We start from the raw sequence: 18624 nt of genomic DNA on the forward strand, positions 1-18624 counted from the left end.
TTTTTTTATCTACTCCGAGGTAACTCGGTCGGATCCCTCCAACCCCATTTCTTTCGCTTTCCTGTCGCGTCCTGGTCGGGGGTATCTCCCTCCTCCGAGAGGGAAGCATGGGAGCAAGGGTCCCGGCGCCTCGGGAGGCGCAGACTGGAAGACAAGCCCCCCTCCCTCATTCCTCAGGTATGCCTCGGGCCCTCAAGAATAGGAACCAGTAGCCCAGTGCTTGTACGTTTAAGAGGCTGGGTTGGCTGAGACAGGATTTCTTTTCTTTTCTTTTTTTAAGATTTTATTTATTTGACAGAGATCACAAGTAGGCAGAGAGGCAGGCAGAGAGAGGGGGGGGAAGCAGGCTCCCCGCTGAGCAGAGCCCGATGTGGGGCTGGATCCCAGGACCCTGAGATCATGACCTGAGCGGAAGGCAGTGGCTTAAACCACTGAGCCACCCATGTGCCCCTGAGACAGGGTTTCTTAAAGTCGCGTGCGAGCCGCGCAGGTGGAGGAGGGTGGGGTGAAATCGGCGGTTTTTTTCAGTTGTCCTGTTCTGGTTTTTTAGCTTCTGTGTAATCAGCTGCCCTTCTGGAAACTGGGCAGGGGTTGTGGCTGGATGCCGGTGTCACTGACTTGTCTTCAGCATACCATGCAGAAGTAACATGTTCCCAGCATTGGAAACAGAGCTAAAGCAGGAGGTCGGTACACCCCCCTCTCCAGGAACTCCACAGAAATCCAATACTACTAGATCAGAAGGTATATTCTGGTGGCACCTTTTTCTAGCAGGAGATCTTGATCCTCAAGATAGAATAATTTGCATGAATGTCTTTCAGTTGGTTTGTTTACAGAAGTCCTCACGAACTCAAGAACTGTTGTCCTTTGCAACGATTTTTGTGTGCCTTTTGTTAAGAGTTCAGTGTTATTTGAAAGGACTTTCCTGATTGATTCGGCTTTTCCTCTCACAGACTCTTCCTGATCCCTATGAAGACTTTATGTACCATCATCTTCAATACTATGGCTATTTTAAAGGTAATATCACATTCTTACCTAGCATCACCTTTCCTGCCTTCATGGAGTAAATTGTTAGATTAACTGGAGAGTTACACTCGGATAAATTAATGATGGCTCTTCTAGCACCCGGGAAAGATGTAGGGAAGTGAAAAGCACTTCATTATTGATCTGCTTTGTCACCTCTCTTGAGTGCCTGTGTATACAAGGGTCTGTCTATCCTTGTACCAATACCACCACCCTTTCTTAATTACACCATATGGCATTAAATGGTCTTGATAATCTGGAAAGACATGTCCTCCATCTGTTTTTCGGAAGTATCTTCGCCATTCTTGCCTTTAACATGTAATTTCAGAATTAGCTTGTGATGTTTAAAAAATTGGAATTGCATTGAATCTACAGATCAAATTTCACAAGAAATGAGAGTTTTCCAATACTGGGTTCTGCAATCTCTTTTTTATTCTCATTTTGGGCGGTGTCCTGCAACCTATGAATATACTCTAGTTCTACATTTACAAAGATCTTGCTTAATATCTCCCAATAAAGATTTATAATTTTTTCATGGAACTTCATATTATTATGTCACCATAAATGGTATCTCTTTATATTTTTATTTTCTAACTTTGTTCCTGGTATTTAGAAATAAAATTAAGTCTCAGTATTGATTTTCTTTCTATCAACCTTATTAAATTTTCTTACTATTTCATTTTTATTTTTTAAATTTTTTTATTTTTTAAAGATTTTATTTATTTATTAGTCAGAGAGAGAGAGAGAGAGCGCGAGCGAGCGCACAGGCAGACAGAGTGGCAAGCAGAGGCAGAGGGTGAAGCAGGCTCCCCGCCGAGCAAGGAGCCCGATGTGGGACTCGATCCCAGGACGCTGGGATCATGACCTGAGCCAAAGGCAACTGCTTAACCCACTGAGCCACCCAGGCGTCCCTTTACTATTTCATTTTTAAAGTGATTCCTAATTTGTTGAAAACTGAATTTCCAGTTTGCCAGATTCAGCAGAGCCCTCAAGACAAAGCAGCTTTGGGCACCTTGCTCTTTCCACCCCACCATGCTGCTTCTCAAGTCTCTCCTCACTGTAAAATGGAGAGTATGTGCTTAACTCATGGATATTAGAATATGAAAGCTCTTTAGAAAATGGGATGTATTCTTTGTAAAGACCTATGGTGGTGATGGGTAGTAACAGAAGTAGTGGCAGTTTTGGTAGTAGTAGTGGTTTGGGTATTGACCTAGATGTTACAGGCAATGAACCGGCCTTCCAGCACTTTTAATTACATTGTGTATTTGTAGCTCAGAGAGGCAGTTTACCAAACTCAGCCACGCACCAGCATGTTTGGAAGAATAATCCTCGGTACCTGGTGAGTGGCTCTTTTGGGGAAAGAGAGGATGTGATACCAGACCCGCTGCAAAAGGAGAAGCTACTATGTGAGTAATGATCAGTGTGTATGAGCCCCAGAAACCTCACTGCCTTGAGCCACTAATTGGGGTGTTTGGGAGAACATGGCCTAACACGGGGAAAGCCAGAGGAATAGCTTTGGCCAGTTTCTGACATCACTCAAAAATGTTATACCTAGGGGCGCCTGGGTGGCTCAGTGGGTTGAAGCCTCTGCCTTCAGCTCAGTTCATGATCCCAGGGTCCTGGGATCGAGCCCCGCATCCAGCTCTCTGCTCAGCAGGGAGCCTGCTTCCCCCCTCTCTCTGCCTGCCTCTCTGCCTACTTGTGATCTCTGTGTGTCAAATGAATAAAATCTTTAAAAAAAAATGTTATACCTAGATCCACTTTGGATTACAGGTTTATTTTATTTTATTTTATTTTTTAAAGATTTTATTTATTTGTTAGAGTGAGAGAGAGAGAGCACAGGCAGGCAGAGTGGCAGGCAGAGGCAGAGGAAGAAGCAGGCTCCCCACTGAGCAAGGAGCCCCATGCGGGACTAGATCTCAGGATCTAGGAACGTGACCTGAGCCGAAGGCAGCCACTTAACCGACTGAGCCACCGGGGCATTCCTGGATTATAGGTTTAAATTAAATTACTATACATTCCAGATTACTTTTCTTCAAATTATGGGAAACTTTGTTAAGACATTGTGGTCGGGCGCCTGGGTGGCTCAGTGGGTTAAAGCCTCTGCCTTCGGCCCGGGTCATGGTCCCGGGGTCCTGGGATCGAGCCCCATATCGGGCTCTCTGCTCAGCGGGGGGCCTGCTTCCTCCTCTCTCTGCCTGCCTCTCTACCTACTTGTGATCTCTGTCTGTCAAATAAATAAATAAAATCTTAAAAAAAAAAAAAAAGACATTGTGGTCGAGAGTAGCACACTGATTTTTACACAATTGTGGCGGGTATATATGTTAAGGCACTTTGTGTAAGAGTAGTGGAAACCAATTTCAGCTAGCTTAAAAATAATTTTAAAAAATACATATATATATTTATATAATATATTTTTATATGTATGTATATATGTATTTAAAGACCAAGAAGCAGGGGCAGAGGGAGAGAAACAAGCAGACTTCCCGCTTGGATTGGAGTTCAAAGCAGGGCTCGATCCCCCAACCCTGAGATCATGATTTGAGCTGAAACTGAGAGTTGGACGGTCAACCGACTGAGCCACCCGGACAACCCCGAAAAATAATTTTTCACAAGGATTTCAGAAGTTCCTTTGGAATCTAAGGGTAGGAGTACAGATGAATTTCTCCCTCAATACATAACCGTCCAAACATCACAATTCACTTTTCCCCATATCCTCCCTAATCCCAGTTCAGGCTGCCATCATTTCTCATTGTTGAAAGAGCCTCAATAATTGGTCTCCTGAATTCTTCTCTTGTTTCATGCTAACCCCTTTCAAGCCATTTTCCCCACAGCATTATTCTTTTTTATATGCAAATCTGATTGTGTCCTTTTTCCAGTTAAAACCTTTGAATGACACAAAACCCAAAAGCCATAAAGTACCATTAATAAAGCAAAATAACAAACTTTTAAAAAAGATTGTGACAGATATGTCAAAGGATTACTTTCTTTAATATAGTAGCTCTAATATGTCAATATATAAAAGGTGGCCAAATACAAAAGTGGGCAAAAGACACGAGCAAGCTTTTCGTAAAAACAAACACAGTCGGGGTACCTGGGTGGCTCATTCGGTTGGGTGTCTGACTCTTGGTTCCTACTCAGGTCATGATTTCATGGGTCATGGGATTGAGCCCTGTGACAGCCTCTGTGCTCTTTGGGGGCTCTGTTTGGGATACTCTCCCTCTGCCCCTTCTGCATGCATGCGTGCCTGAGTGGGAGCTCTCTCTTTCTAAAATGAATAGATAAATATTTTAAAAAACACACACAATTGGGGTGCCAGGGTGGCTCAGTCATTAAGCATCTGCCTTCAGCTCAGGTCATGATCCTAGGGTCCTGGGATGGAGCCCCACGTCAGGCTTCCTGCTCAGCAGGGAGTCTCCTCCCTCTCCCTCTGCCTGCTGCTCTGCGTACTTGTGCTCTCTTGGTATGTCTCTGTTAAGTAAATAAAAATCTTTAAAGAAAAGAATGTTAAAAACCACACACACATGCAGTCAATAAGCTTATGAAGAGATGCTCAATTTCACCTCTAATTAAAGATACAAACTAAAATGTCAAGGTGCCATTTTTTAAATTAATGGGATTTGGGCAAAAATAATTTTCCAATTACACCTATACATATAGGTCAGGGTATGGGGGAGCATTCTCCTACACTGCTCTAGGGCTGTGGGTGGGTAGACTACTTTAGGAAGACAATTTGGCAGTATTTGGGAAATTTTCTTATTAGAAATTTCTGCATAACCCTAGATGCAGTAATTCCATTTTCAGATAGATGTTTGCTCACAGCCCAGTGCCCTGAAGGCTCTTCCATTCTGCATCCCAAAGCTCCTGTCAGAGAGTAGAAAGGCAGGGGTTGAGCAAAGGAAACTCATCTGGGTGGGATGGCTTATGAGCCAGCTGATTGCCCCTCTTCCATTTCCTCCTGCCACATTTACTGACACTCAAGATAATAATAAGAAATATTTGCAAGCCTTAATATCATAAACACCATGAAATTCAAAACCCGCTGGTAGAGGTAACAAAATGTGAATGAGTTTTAGTGTGTAGTAAATGATAGGGCTTCTTTTATTCATTTTTTGCTCACATTGGCATGAAGAAGATTCTTTTTTTTAAAGATTTTATTTATTTATTTACCAGAGACACAGTGAGAGAGGGAACACAAGCAGGGGGAGTAGGAGAGGGAGAAGCAGGCTCTCGCCAAGCAGGAGCCCGATGCGGGGCTCGATCCCACGACCCTGGGCCGTGACCTGAGCTGAAGGCAGATGCTTAACGACTGCACCCAGGCGCCCCAGAAGATATTTTTTTTATCATATTTGAAGCAAAGCATTTTTTAAAAGATCTTACCTATTTATTTATTTGAGAGAGAGAGAGCACAAGCTGGGGGAGGATGGTCGGTAGGAGAGGGAGAAGCAGACTCTTGGCTGAGCAGGGAGCCGGACATGGGGCTTGATCCCAGGACCGTGGGATCGTGACCTGAACCGAAGGCAGATGCTCAACCAACTGAGCCACCCAGGTGCCATGCAAAGTGTTTTTTTTAAAGATTTTATTTATTTTAGAGAGAGAGAGAGAGAACGTGAGCAGGGAGAAGGGCAGAGGGAGAGAGAAAATCTTAAGCAGACTGTGTGCCCAGGACAGAGCTTGAGGTGGGGCTCAATCCGAGGACCCTGAGATCATGATCTGAGCCGAAATCAGGAGTCCAATGCTCAACTGACTGAGCCACCCAGCTGCCCCAGCAAAGCATTTTTTTAAAAAAAGATTTATTTATTTATGAATTTTTTAAAAAGATTTTATTTATTTATTTGAGAGAGAATGAATGAGAGAGAGCATGAGAGAGGAGAGGAGGTCAGAGGGAGAAGCAGACTCCCCAAGCTGCTGGGAGCCCGATGCGGGACTCGATCCCGGAAGTCTGGGATCATGACCTGAGTCGAAGGCAGTCGCTCAACCAACTGAGCCACCCAGGCGCCCCAAAAGATTTATTTATTTAATTTAGAGAGAGAGAACAGGAGCACGAGGGGTAGTGGGTGGAGGGGAGAATCTCATGCAGACTCCCTGCTGGTCATGGAGCCTGATACCACAGCCCTGAGATCGACCTGAGCCAAAATCAAGAGTCTGAGACACCCCAGCACCCCACCAGTTTGCCTTCTTGCCAGCAAGTTCTGAGAGTACTTGTTTACTTACACCTGTGTCGGGATGAATGTGAAAACACACAAATGATTTTCCTGTCTGTTAGGTAGTAAACTAGTATCTCCTTGTCATACTGGTTGACAGTTCTTTATGAGGGAAATGGAGCAAGTTTACCATCTTTTCAAGTGTTTATTGTTCCCTCCCCCCCATTAAACTAGGGAAAAGATTAAGAGATAGAAAAAATAGAGCCCTGAAATTAAAAAAAAATTTTTTTAAAGAAAAGACAGGTGTCTGGGTGGCTCAGTTGGTTAAGCCTCCGACTCTTGATTTCAGCTCAGGTCTTGATCTCAGGGTCATGAGATCAAGCCCTGCCTTGGGCTCCGCCTGCAGCATGGAGTCTTAGATGCTCCTCCCCATCACCACAGGCTCTCTAAAATAAATAAATAAATAAATAAATAAATAAATAAATAAATAAATAAAATCTTTTTTTTCTTTTTTTAAAAAGAAGGAACGAGGGCGCCTGGGTGGCTCAGTCGGTTAAATGTCTGCGTTTGGCTCAGGTCATGATCCCAGGGTCCCGGGATCGAAGGTCACATCAGGCTCCCTGCTTAGCAGGGAGTCTGCTTCTCCCTTTCCCACACAACGCCACCCGCCCCCATCCGCGCCCCCCATCCGCCCTTCTGTGTGTTTGCTCGCTCTCTCTCAAATAAATAAACAAAATCTTAAAAAAAAAAAAAAGGAAGGAAAGAAAAGGATAAATGGGGCCCTAACTCAGGGTTGGGGGGGGTGGTCAGTGAAAGGGATAGGGAAAGAGAGCAGAGAAAAAAGTCACAGATCCTTAGCACAAACCGTGCCTCCTCCTTCCTTTTTCTAGGGCCCACATGTCTACCTTCCACCGTGCACAGACAGACAGAGGCTGTGAGCAGAGGTATTCCTTGTCCTTCCAGACCTGAAAGCTCAAACCGCTTTCTGGGAGCTGTCTTCACTCACTGCTCTCCCCTCCAGATCTGGCACTCCCACACCCGGGGCCTTCTTCCTTTCCTCCCCCTCGCCTTGCCTTTCTTTTCCTTCTTCTTCTCATTTGCCTTCTTGTTCTCTGCCCTGGAAGCCTCTTTTCCTCCCTTTTTTCTCATTCTGTTTCCCAAGAGCTCATCGTTCTCTCCTGCCCTGCTCACCCCCCTCCCCTCCCCTTGGCCCCCTCTTCATTAGTCTCTCTGTCCTCCCAACCACTGTTTTTTGATCTTGAAAATTAATTTGTAGATTGTTTCACTTGGGTATTTTTCTCTAAAATGCTAATGGGTGAAATAAAAGTTTCCTCTTTTGCCTCTCTCTAAGCAAAAATAATATGACATGATTTGATTTAAAAGACAAAAATTGGGGCGCCTGGGTGGTTCAGTGGGTTAAGCCTCTGCCTTTGGCTCAGGTTATGGTCTCAGAGTCCTGGATCAAGCCCCTCCTTGGGCTCTCTACTCAGCAGGGAGCCTGCTTCCCCTCTCTGCCTGCCTCTCTGCCTACTTGTGATCTCTATTTATAATAAATAAAATCTTAAAAAAAAACAAACAAAATAAAAGACAAAAATTTTCGGGGCACCTGGGGGGCTCAGTCGTTGGGCATCTGCCTTTAGCTCAGGTCATGATCCCAGGGTCCTGGGATCAAGCCCCACGTGGAGCTCCCTGCTCATCAGGGAGCCTGCTTCTCCCTCTCCTTCTGTCCCTCTTCCTGCTTGTGCTCTCTCTCTCTGTCAAATAAGTAAATAAAATCTATTTTTTTAAAGATTTTATTTATTTATTTGACAGAGATCACAAGTAGGCCAAGAGGCAGGCAGAGAGAGAGGAAGGAAAGCAGGCTTCCCGATGAGCAGAGAGCCCGATGTGGGGCTCCATCCCAGGACCCTGGGATCATGACCTGAGCCGAAGGCAGAGGCTTTAACCCACTGAGCCACCCAGGCGCCCCTAAATAAAATCTTAAGAAAAAAAAAAAAAAGACAAAAAATTTTCTTTGAGCTTTACATTTAAATATTTAATAGACTACACAGAATGTTAATACAACTTTTTGTAATTTCGATGCTGTAATCCTAGACTGAATCTTCTCTTTAAAGGAGACACATGTCTAGGATTGTGCCCCTGTGCTCATATTCTAATACAGTGCTTCAAGTTAGTCATCACGGTTGAGCAGCCAAGTCTCCAGGGAGGAAAAGAAAGCCATTCGCTCATTCCCTTTCCCCTTGCAGATTCCCTCATGCTTGGTTCACCACTTAAGAGCAGACAACTTCTTCATGATGAATTTGGAGAAGTAAAGCCATATCTTCGAGAACCACGAGATCTCTTTGCCTTCTTCTCCAGCAGCGGGCCACTGCAGGCTCCAAGGTGGCCAATAGAATGTGAGGTCATCAAGGAAAGCCTTTGTCATATCGGTAATGTGACTTATGTGTCGTGGTACTGCTGTTCTGACAAACATTGTTTTTTTTAAAACAAAGATTTTATTTATTTAGTTGACAGAGAGAGAGAACACAAGCAGGGGAGAGGCAAGCAAAGGGAGAGGGAGAAGCAGGGTCCCCGCTGAGTAGAGAGCCTGCTGCGGGCCTCCATCCCAGGTCCCCACAGTCATGACCCAAGCTGAAGGCAGACGCTTATCCGACTGTGCCACCCAGGCACCCCCTGACAGACATTGTTATGAGAACTTATGAAGTCCAGCATACTGAAGTACAAAGTACATATATTAGCTCATCCTGAAATGATTAAGCCCTGGAAAACTGATACATACTGATCAAAGTAAAAAGTTACACTACTGTGTAAACTCAGATGATTCTGAGGTTATTGGAATGGGAGGATATCTTTCTAGAGGCCAAAATACATCAATACTTAAATCTGCTTTCTAGTATTCCTGTCTCAGTATTAATATGGTTGGTTGAGTTTGATGAGTTGTATTTTTACCAGCCTTGGTATAATTGATGAATACTATACGTACCAGAACATAGTGGTTATTGTTTTTAATTGTATTTCGAGTTTGTTGGAGTTTTTTTTAATGGGAATGGTGGAGGTTATTTTTGTGAGATTGCTGGTTATATCTCTGAGCTATTGGTGGTGCAGGTACAATCTTTAGCATTCATTATATGAGGCATTTCTGAGGTGGGTTCCATTGAAAAGTGGAGACTTTTCTAATGGCTGGAACACTTGTGCCTATCAAGCACTGTGTCTCTGTTTTAGACTACTAGATAAACAATTGGATGTTTCTTACTTTCACACTTCCCTCTTACACTATTCATTCAGTATGTATTTATTAAGCCTCTGCCGTATGGTAAGTACAGCACTCGTGTTACAGAATGATGATGAACAAGATGGAGACACCCAGAGTTCGCATACTGGTAGGGTTGCTGAAGATATACCCAGGGCATTGCCTAGAGTTTGGTCCCTCTGGGAACACTTAACCAAGCCTGGAAGATTAGGGAGGGTTTCTGAGGAGTTGACATGTAAGCTGAGATCTGGTAAGTTACAAGTGATCCACCTGAGAGAAAATATTCCAGTTAGAGGACATGAAGAAGAGCCTGGCATGTCTGGGCAACCAGGGAGCACTGAGCATGAAAAACAAGAGCTAAAACTGAAAATACAGGGATGTGCTCAACATCTTAACTGGGCACAGAACTGCTGTTTAGGTGTTTGAAAATCTGGGGGAGGGATGGCATTTTGAGTTAGCACAATAGCTGAGAAGTCCTAAGAGCATTTGTCCCTACCCTGGATAATTTTTGAATTGAAGTCCAAGTTGATCTGGACAAACAATGGGATTTTGCTATTCCTATATAAAATGGGCAAAGAAAATTCCTGTGAGGATTTTAGACTCAGTTCCAAGAGAGGGGAAAAAGTGGGAAACTGGAATTTAATAATCACATTATTGCAGGGGTAATCCACTAAAGCACGAGATTTTTTTTTTTTTTTAAGTAAGCTCTGTGTTCAACATGGGACTTGAACTCACCACCCCAAGATCAAGAGTTGCATTCTCTACTGACGGAGCCAGCCAGACACCCTAGCACTAGATCTTTTAAAAAGATCATTAAGGGACGCCTGGGTGGCTCAGTTGGTTAAGCAGCTGCCTTCGGCTCAGGTCATGATCCCAGCGTCCTGGGATCGAGTCCCGCATCGGGCTCCTTGCTCAGCAGGAAGCCTGCTTCTCCCTCTGCCTCTGCCTGCCACTCTGCCTGCCTGTGCTCGTTCGCTCTCTCTCCCTCTCTCTCTCTCTGACAAATAAATAAATAAAATCTTTTAAAAAAAAAAGATCATTTAAAAATTTTTAAAAAAATTTTTAAAATTTAAAAATTTTTAAAAGATCATTTAAAAATCAATTAAAAATTTTTTAATTTCAAGGAAATTTAATAATAAGCATCTTAAGATTTCAACCAAATTGACAGCCTCATCACTCCCTATCACCTTAAAGATAAGAATTTAGCATTGTTTTATTACTGAGCTGTGCCTTTATTATTTTTTCTATTTTTTTTCCAAGTTCAGCCAATCAGAAGATAACATTAGAAGCAGTAAAAAAAAATTTAAGGACAGATTTTGGAGTAATTCCAGTGAGGTTCTGGGCCCAGATCTACCTACTAACTGTATGACCTTGAGCTAGTTCTTTTTTTTTAAATTCAAGTTTATTTAAACTGAAAAAACAGGGGTGGTTAGGTGGTTCAGGTAGCTGAGCATCTATCTAACTCTTGATTTTAGCTCAGGTTATTATCTCAGGGTCATGGGGTTGATGCCCACATCAGGCTCTCTGCTCAGCGGGGAATCTGAGATTCTCTCTCTCCCTCTGCTCCTCCCCATGAAATAATAAATAAATAAATCTTGGACTGAAGAAACAAAAACAATTCACCCATTTCTCCCACCCACCTCTGGCAACCACCAATGAGCTTGTTTTTTTTGTTTTGTTTTGTTGTTTTCTGAATCCAGTGTGTAAGAGAAATACAATATTTTGCCTTTTTCTGTCTTATTTCACTTACCATAATGTGCTCAAGTTCTGTCCTTATTGTTAGAGATGACAAGATTTCATTCTTTTTTATAGATGAATAATATTTCATTGTATATTTATACCACAATTTTCTTATCCATTCATTCACTGATGAACACTTATGTTATTTCCATATCTTTGCTATTGTAAAGGATGCTGCAGTGGGGGTACACTTACCTTTTTGAGTTAGTATTTCCATTTTCTTCAGATCAATACCCACAAATAGAATTGCTGGGTCATATGGTAGTTCAATTTTTTATTTTTTGAGGAACCTCCATACTATTTTTCCATAGTGGCTGCACTAACCTAATTTCCACCAACACAAGGGTTCCCTTTTCTCCATATCCTTGCTAACACTTGTTATTTGTAAGTGTAAGTAACACTTGTTATTTTGTGTGTGTGTGTGTGTAATTTTTTTATAGATTTTTTTTCATTTAGTTTCTTTTTTTTTTTTTAGTTTTATTTATTTATTTGACAGACAGAGATCACAAGCAGAGAGAGAAGGAGAAGCAGGCTCCCCGCTGAGCAGAGAGCCCGATGTGGGGCTCAATCCCAGGACCCTGGGATCATGACCTGAGCCGAAGGCAGAGGCTTTAATCCACTGAGCCACCCAGGTGCCCCTAGTTTCTTTTTTTATCTCAGGGTCGTGAGTTCAAGCCCCATGGTAAAAAAAAAAAAAAAAAAAAATCAGGGGTGCCTGGGTGGCTCCATTGGTTAAGTGTCTGCCTTCAGCTCAGGTCGTGATCCCAGAGTCCCAGGATGAGCCCCGAGTCAAGCTCCCCTCTCAGTAGGGAGCCTGCTTCTCCCTCTGCCTGCCACTCCCCCTGCTTGTGCTCTCTTCTCTGACAAATAAATAAATAAATAAAATCCTTTTTTAAAAAATGAAAAAAAAAAAAATCAGGGAGCATGAAGTCTCCAGCTTTGTTCTTCTCTCAAGATTCCTTTGGCTATTCAGAGTCTTTATGGTTCCATAGAAATTTTAGCATTATTTGTTCTATTTCTATGAAAATGCCATTGGACATTTAAAAAATATTAATTCTTCCAATCCATGAATATCTTTTCACTTATTTGTGTCTTCTTTAATTTCTTTCATTAACGTCTTACAGTTTTCAATATACAAGTTTTTCACCTCCTTAGTTAAATTTATCCTGGGAATTTTATTCTTTTGATAAAATTGTAAATGAGATTGTTTCCTTATCTTATGTTAACTATCTTTCTGATAGTTCATTACTAGTGTATAAACATGTAACATATGTTTGTGTATTGATTTTGTATCTTGCAACTTCACTGAATTTATTTATTTTAATGATTTTTTTAATCAAGTTTAACGGGGTACCTGAGTGGCTCAGTGGGTTAAGCCTCTGCCTTTGGCTCAGATTGTGATCTCAGAGTGCTGGGATGGAGCCCCGCTCAGCAGGGAGCCTGCTTCCCTTCCTCTCTCTCTACCTGCCTCTCTATCTACTTGTGATCTCTCTATATATATCAAATAAATAAAATCTTTTTTTAAAAAGTCTTTAGTGTTTTTTGCATGTCATGTAATCTGCAAATAGTAACAGTTTGACAGTTTTACTCATTCCTTTCTAATTTGGATTCCTTTTATTTCTTTTTCTTGCCTAATTGCTCTAGCAAGGACTTAAAATTCTGTGTAGATTAGAAGTGGCTTGAGTTGGCATCTTTGCCTCGTTCCCGATCTTAGAAGAAAGGCTTTCAGCATTTAAATTTTGTTTTTAAGGTTTTATTTATTTGTTTGTCAGAGAGAGAGAGAGAGAGAGAGATGCAGGACTCGACCCCAGGACCTTGGGATCATGACCTGAGCTGAAGGCAGGTCTTCACTGACTGAGCCACCCAGGCATCCCACAGCTTTTTACATCTGAGTATGCGTTTAGATGTGGACTTTTCATATATGGCATTTACTATGTTGAGGTTCCCTCTATACTCACTCTGTTGAGTTTTTATCATAAATGGATGTTGAATTTTGCCAAATGCTTTATATCAAAATGATTATAAGATTTTTTACCCTTCATTTTTTGACTGTGGTATATCACATTAACTAATTTGCAGAAGTTGAACCATCTTTGGCTCCCTGGAATAAATACCATTTGATCAGGTATATAATCCCTCTAATGTATTGTTCAATTTCAATTGTGTTTTTGTATGCCCTTGGTGTTCATCAATGGCTACTATACTTAAAATAATACTGAGAAGTTGCCCATGTCCCATATAAGAAATTTTTAGAATCGAGTGTTAATGAAAAAATTTTGTTTCCCCTGAAATAATTGATATACTTGTTCCTCTATAGTAATAAAGAAGTACGTAGCTAAACTTATTTTCCTGACTTTAAAATATTTTATTTTATTTATTTGATAGAGAAAGATCACAAGTAGGCAGAGAGGCAGGCAGAGAGAGAGAGAGAGAGAGAGAGAGAGAAACAGACTCCCTGCTGAGCAAAGAGCCCATGCGGGGCTCGATCCCAGGACCGGAGATCATGACCTGAGCCGAAGGCAGCGGCTTAACCCACTGAGCCACCCAGGTGCCCCTATTTTCCTGACTTTAAAAAGAAGTTTGGCACACCTGGCTGGCTCCATCAGTGGAGCATACAACTCTTGATCTTGGGATTGTGAGTTCAAGGCCCATGATGGGTGTAGGGATTACTTAAAAATATAATCTTAAAAAAATAAAAAATAAAAATAAATAAAAAGTAGCTCAGGGCCAAATTTTAGAGAGTTGTTATAGGTCAACTATATTAACCTTTCTGGCTTATTTTTAACTCTTCTATTTAAAGTTTATGCTTCTGTTGTATATGCTTTTTGTTAAAAATCATGTCATAGTCCATATGGAAAGAAGCAAGACATAAATTTACAAACAAATCAGAAACTTGGGGTGGGATTTGGTTTGATTCAACCAAACTAGTCACTTGAATAATAAGTATTATAATTGTATATTACTTTTGGGTAAAGAACCTTTTTATATTATTTCTTATTTTGTGCTTTTTAATGTTTTTTTTCAGAGTGGGTTCCACCTCAACCGGAATATTTCTATCAACCTACAGGAAATGAAAAGTTACCAGAAATTGTAGGAGAAGAAAAAGGCACAGTTGTCTATCAATTAGATTCAGGTATTGTTATTTACACTGAACAGTCAGTGATTAATCATCACAAAATTATAATAAGCATGTTTTCTGTAATAACAGTGGTTTTTAAAAATCTGTAGTTTAGTGATAAATAAACTGTCTTTCTAGACCAACCTAAATAGGGACCCTGATATTCATGGCCAGTCAGCTTTTAAAATTTCAGTTGTTTTTTTAAAATGATGGTATTATGTCTTAAGAGTTCTAAGCCCAGGGAGCCTGGGTGGCTCAGTTGTTAAGCATCTGCCTTTGGCTCAGGTCATGATCCCAGAGTCCTGGGATCCAGCCCCGAATCGGGCTCCCTGCTCAGCTGGAAGCCTGCTTCTCCCTCTCTCACTCCCTCTGCTTGTGTTCCCTCTCTCACTGTGTGTTTCTCTGTCAAATAAATAAAATCTTAAAAAAAAAAAAAAGAAATCAACAACAGTGGGCGCCTTGGTGGCTCAGTCGGTTGAGCATCCTACTCTTGGTCTCAGCTCAGATCTTGATCTCAGAATCATGGATTTGAGCCCTATGTTGTATTCCATGCTGGGCTTGGAGCCTACTTAAAATTAAAAATTTTAAAAAATCAACAACAGAATGAAATCTGTTTGGAAATATTTGGAAATTGAACAGCACGTTTCTAAGTAACCCATGGGATAAAGAAATCATAAGGAGAATTTAAAAATGTTTTAAACTGGGGCACCTGGGTGACTCAGGAGGTTAAGCCTCTGCCTTCGGCTCAGGTCATGATCTCAGGGTCCTGGGATCGAGCCCCGCATCGGGTTCTCTGCTCAACGGGGAGCCTGCTTCCCCCCCTTTCTCTGCCTGCCTCTCTGCCTACTTGTGATCTCTCTGTCAAATAAATAAATAAAATATTTTAATTAAAAAAAATGTTTTAAACTGAGTGAAAATAAAATGACATATCAAAATTTTAAAGGAGGCAGCTAAGCACTGCAAGGTAAACATATGGCTTTAAATGCCTATATTTGAAAGGAAGAAAGATCTCAAATCAATTACCTAAGCTTTCACATTAATAAATTAGAAAAATAAGCACAAACTAAGTCCAAAGCAACCAGAGGGAAGGATATAAAAAGGTAAGGATGGGAATCAGTGAAAATGGAAAACAGGAAAATAATCTGGAAAATCAAACTGAAAGGTTCTTTGGAAACATCAACAAAATTGACAAAACTTTAGCTAGACCAACCATGATAAAAGAAGAGGAGATACAAATTACCAAGATCAGGATTGAGAGGGGACAGAAATATCAAATCTACAAAAATCAAAAGAATTACAAGGTACAGCTTAATGCCAACAAATTAAACAACATAGAAGAAGGGGAAAAGCTGTTAGAAAAATACAAATTACCACAACTGACTCAGGGAGAAACTTTTTTTTTTTAAGATTTTATTTATTTACTCAACGAAGATCACAAGTAAGCAGAGAGGCAGGCAGAGAGAGAGAGGGGGAAGCAGGCTCCCCACCAAGCAGAGAGCCTGATGCAGGGCTCGATCCCAGGACCCTGAGATCAGGGCCCGAACTGAAAGCAGAGGCTTAACCCACTGAGCCACCCAGGTGCCCCTCAGGGAGAAACTTTAAAAGTCTGAATAGATTAAAACAAAGAAGTTGAATTAGTAATTAAAAATCTTCCTGCAGGGGCGCCTGGGTGGTTTGGTCGGTTGGGTGGCTGCCTTTGGCTCAGGTCATGATCCTGGGGTCCTGGGATCAAATCCCACATGGGGATCCCTGCTCAGTGGAGACCCTGCTTCTCCGTCTCCCTCTGCCTGCTTCTCTGCCTACTCACACTATCTCTGTGTCCAACAAAACAAAACAAAACTTAAAAAAAAAAAAGTCTTCCTGGGCGCCTGGGTGGCTCAGTAGGTTAAGCCTCTGCCTTCAGCTCAGGTCATGATCCCAGAGTCCTGGGATCGAGCCCTGCATCCAGCTCTCTGCTCGTCAGGGAGCCTGCTTCCCCCCCTCTCTCTGCCTGCCTCTCTGCCTACTTGTGATCTCTCTGTCAAATAAATAAATAAAATCTTTAAAAAAAAAAAAAAGTCTTCCTGCAGAAGGGTGCCTAGGTGGCTCAGCCAGCTAGTGTCTGGCTCTTTGGATTCTGCTCAGGACATGATCTTGTGGGTCATGTGATCAAGCCCTGTCTCAGGCTCCACACTCAGTGGGGACTTTGCTTGAGGTTCTCTCCCTCTGCCCCTCCCCTCACTTGTCCATGGGTTTTCTCTTTCTCTAAAATAAATAAATAAATAAATAAATAAATAAATAAATAATTTTTTTTTAAATCTTCCTGCAAAGAAATTCCTTGGCCAGATGGGGACAGGGCTTGTTTGAATTGTATCAAACATTTAAAGATGAAATAGTACTAACCCTTCATAGACTCTGAAAATACTAGCTGGAGGAAGTCTTTCCAACTATTTATGAAGCTATTATTCAAAGTTAGACAACCCAGGAAAACTGTATTCCTTACAAATATAAATACAAAAAATCCTCAACCAAATACTAGCAAACAGGGGCACCTGGGTGCCTCAGATGGTAAGGAGTCTGCCTTTGGCTCAGGTCATAGTCTGCAGGTCCTGGGATCGAGCCCCTTGTTGGGCTCCCTGCTCAGTGGGGAGTCTGCTTCTCCCTCTCCCTCAGCCTCTCCCCCTGCTCGTGCTTGCTTTTTTTCTCTCTATAACTCTCTGTCTCAAATGAATAAATAAAATCTTTAAAAAACACAAATACTAGCAAACCAAATCCAACAGCTTATTAAAAGGGTTATATAACATGACCAAGGGTGGTTCAAGCTAAGAAAATCAATGTGACACACCACGTTAATAGAACAAAGGGAAGAAACACACAGTCATGTCAACTAATGCAGAAAAAGCATTAGAACACTCCGAAAACTAGGAATAGAAGAGAATTCATCTGCTTGAAAAGGGTATTTATGGAAAGGATGGATCAATTTCTCACTCACTAAAATAGCTATAATAAAAATAAAGACTAACAAGTGATTGGTAGGATATGGAGCTGGTGGTAATAACATTTAAGACAGAAAGGAGATGAGGGCGCCAGGTTGGTTCAGTCGTTAGAGCATGCTGGAGGATGGGACTTTTGATCTCGGGGTCATGAGTTCAAGCTCCCTATGGGGATACGGTATAAAAATTTGCTTAAAAAAAAAGAGAGAGATAATGTTCAAGGGTAATGAACCTGGAAATGTAATAGGAACCTTCCCAAGGAAGAGGAAGTAGCTTTGAATTAATAAGGTCAAGATGCCAAGTTAGTAATAGGGAGGGGACATGGCAAGGTAAAGAAGCTGCCAATAAGGGCATCCTTTGGGGTACGGGGGTGGCTCAGTCTGTTAAATGTCTGCCTTCGGCTCAGGTCATGATCCCAGGGTCCTGGGATTGAGTCCTGCAACAGGCTCCTTGCTCAGCAGGGAGCCTGCTTCTCCCTCTATCTGTCCCTCCCTCTGCTTTGTGTTCTCTCTCTGACAAATAAATAAAATCTTTAAAAAAAAATAAGGGTGGGGCACCTGGGTGGCTCAGTGGATTAGGCCGCTGCCTTCAGCTCAGGTCATGGTCTCGGGGTCCTGGGATCAAGCCCCGAATCGGGCTCTCTGCTCAGTGGGGAGCCTGCTTCCTCCTCTCTCTCTGCCTGCCTCTCTGCCTACTTGTGGTCTCTGTCTGTCAAATAAATAAATAAAATCTTTTAAAAAAAATAATAAGGGCATCCTTTGTCATCACTAAAAATCATCTGATACTTATTGCACACAAAGGCACAAGAGCTAATCAGAACTTCTTTTTTTGAGATTTATTTATTTATTTGAGAGACAGAGACCAAGAGCGCAAAGCATGAGCAGGAGGGGCAGAGAGAGAGGGAGAGAAAATCTCAAGCAGTCTCTGTGCTGTGCATGGAGCTGAACGTGGGGCTTGATCTCATGATGCTGAGATCATGACCTGAGCTGAAACAAGAGTCGGACACCTAACTAACTGTGCCACCCAGGCGCCCCTAATCAGAACTTCTTAAGGGTTCTCTGAGGTTGGGAAATGCTGTGTTCAAAAAAATAGAAAACAAGAAAAGTATTCTCACAATTTGAAAATCAACCTCTGCTACATAGGTAATGATCAGAAAGGAAATCGATTTTATTGGAGGAAGAATATGTACCAAGTTGAGTTAGAAATAAAGTGTATCAAGTCCAAGAAATCAGGGGAGGCTTTTAGAGAAACAACCAGAGGTAGGAGGGAGGGACTGTAATGTTTACATTTCTACAACTAACTTTGATATAATTGCATATTCTCTGCTCCCAGTTCCGTTCATGATGAGCTCTCCTGTTAGTAATACTGTGTTGGAAAAAC

At 41.9% G+C, this 18624-nt stretch overlaps 1 protein-coding gene across 1 annotated transcript in view; it reads left to right on the forward strand.

Annotated features, from left to right (window-relative positions):
• The first annotated feature begins 550 nt into the window (after nt 1-550).
• Nucleotides 551-18624, forward strand: part of AGBL2 (AGBL carboxypeptidase 2) — a 42970-nt gene continuing 24896 nt past the window's right edge. Inside the window, exons 1-6 of the mRNA XM_080817428.1 lie at nt 551-683; nt 951-1014; nt 2292-2426; nt 7055-7108; nt 8411-8593; nt 14180-14287. Coding sequence (XP_080673554.1) covers nt 648-683; nt 951-1014; nt 2292-2426; nt 7055-7108; nt 8411-8593; nt 14180-14287 — 580 coding nt within the window. The 5' untranslated portion in view covers nt 551-647. The remainder of the gene's footprint in view (nt 684-950; nt 1015-2291; nt 2427-7054; nt 7109-8410; nt 8594-14179; nt 14288-18624) is intronic.

The sequence above is a fragment of the Martes martes genome (assembly GCF_963455335.1).
Source record: "Martes martes genome assembly, chromosome: 10".
NCBI classification, from domain to species: Eukaryota; Metazoa; Chordata; class Mammalia; order Carnivora; family Mustelidae; genus Martes; species Martes martes.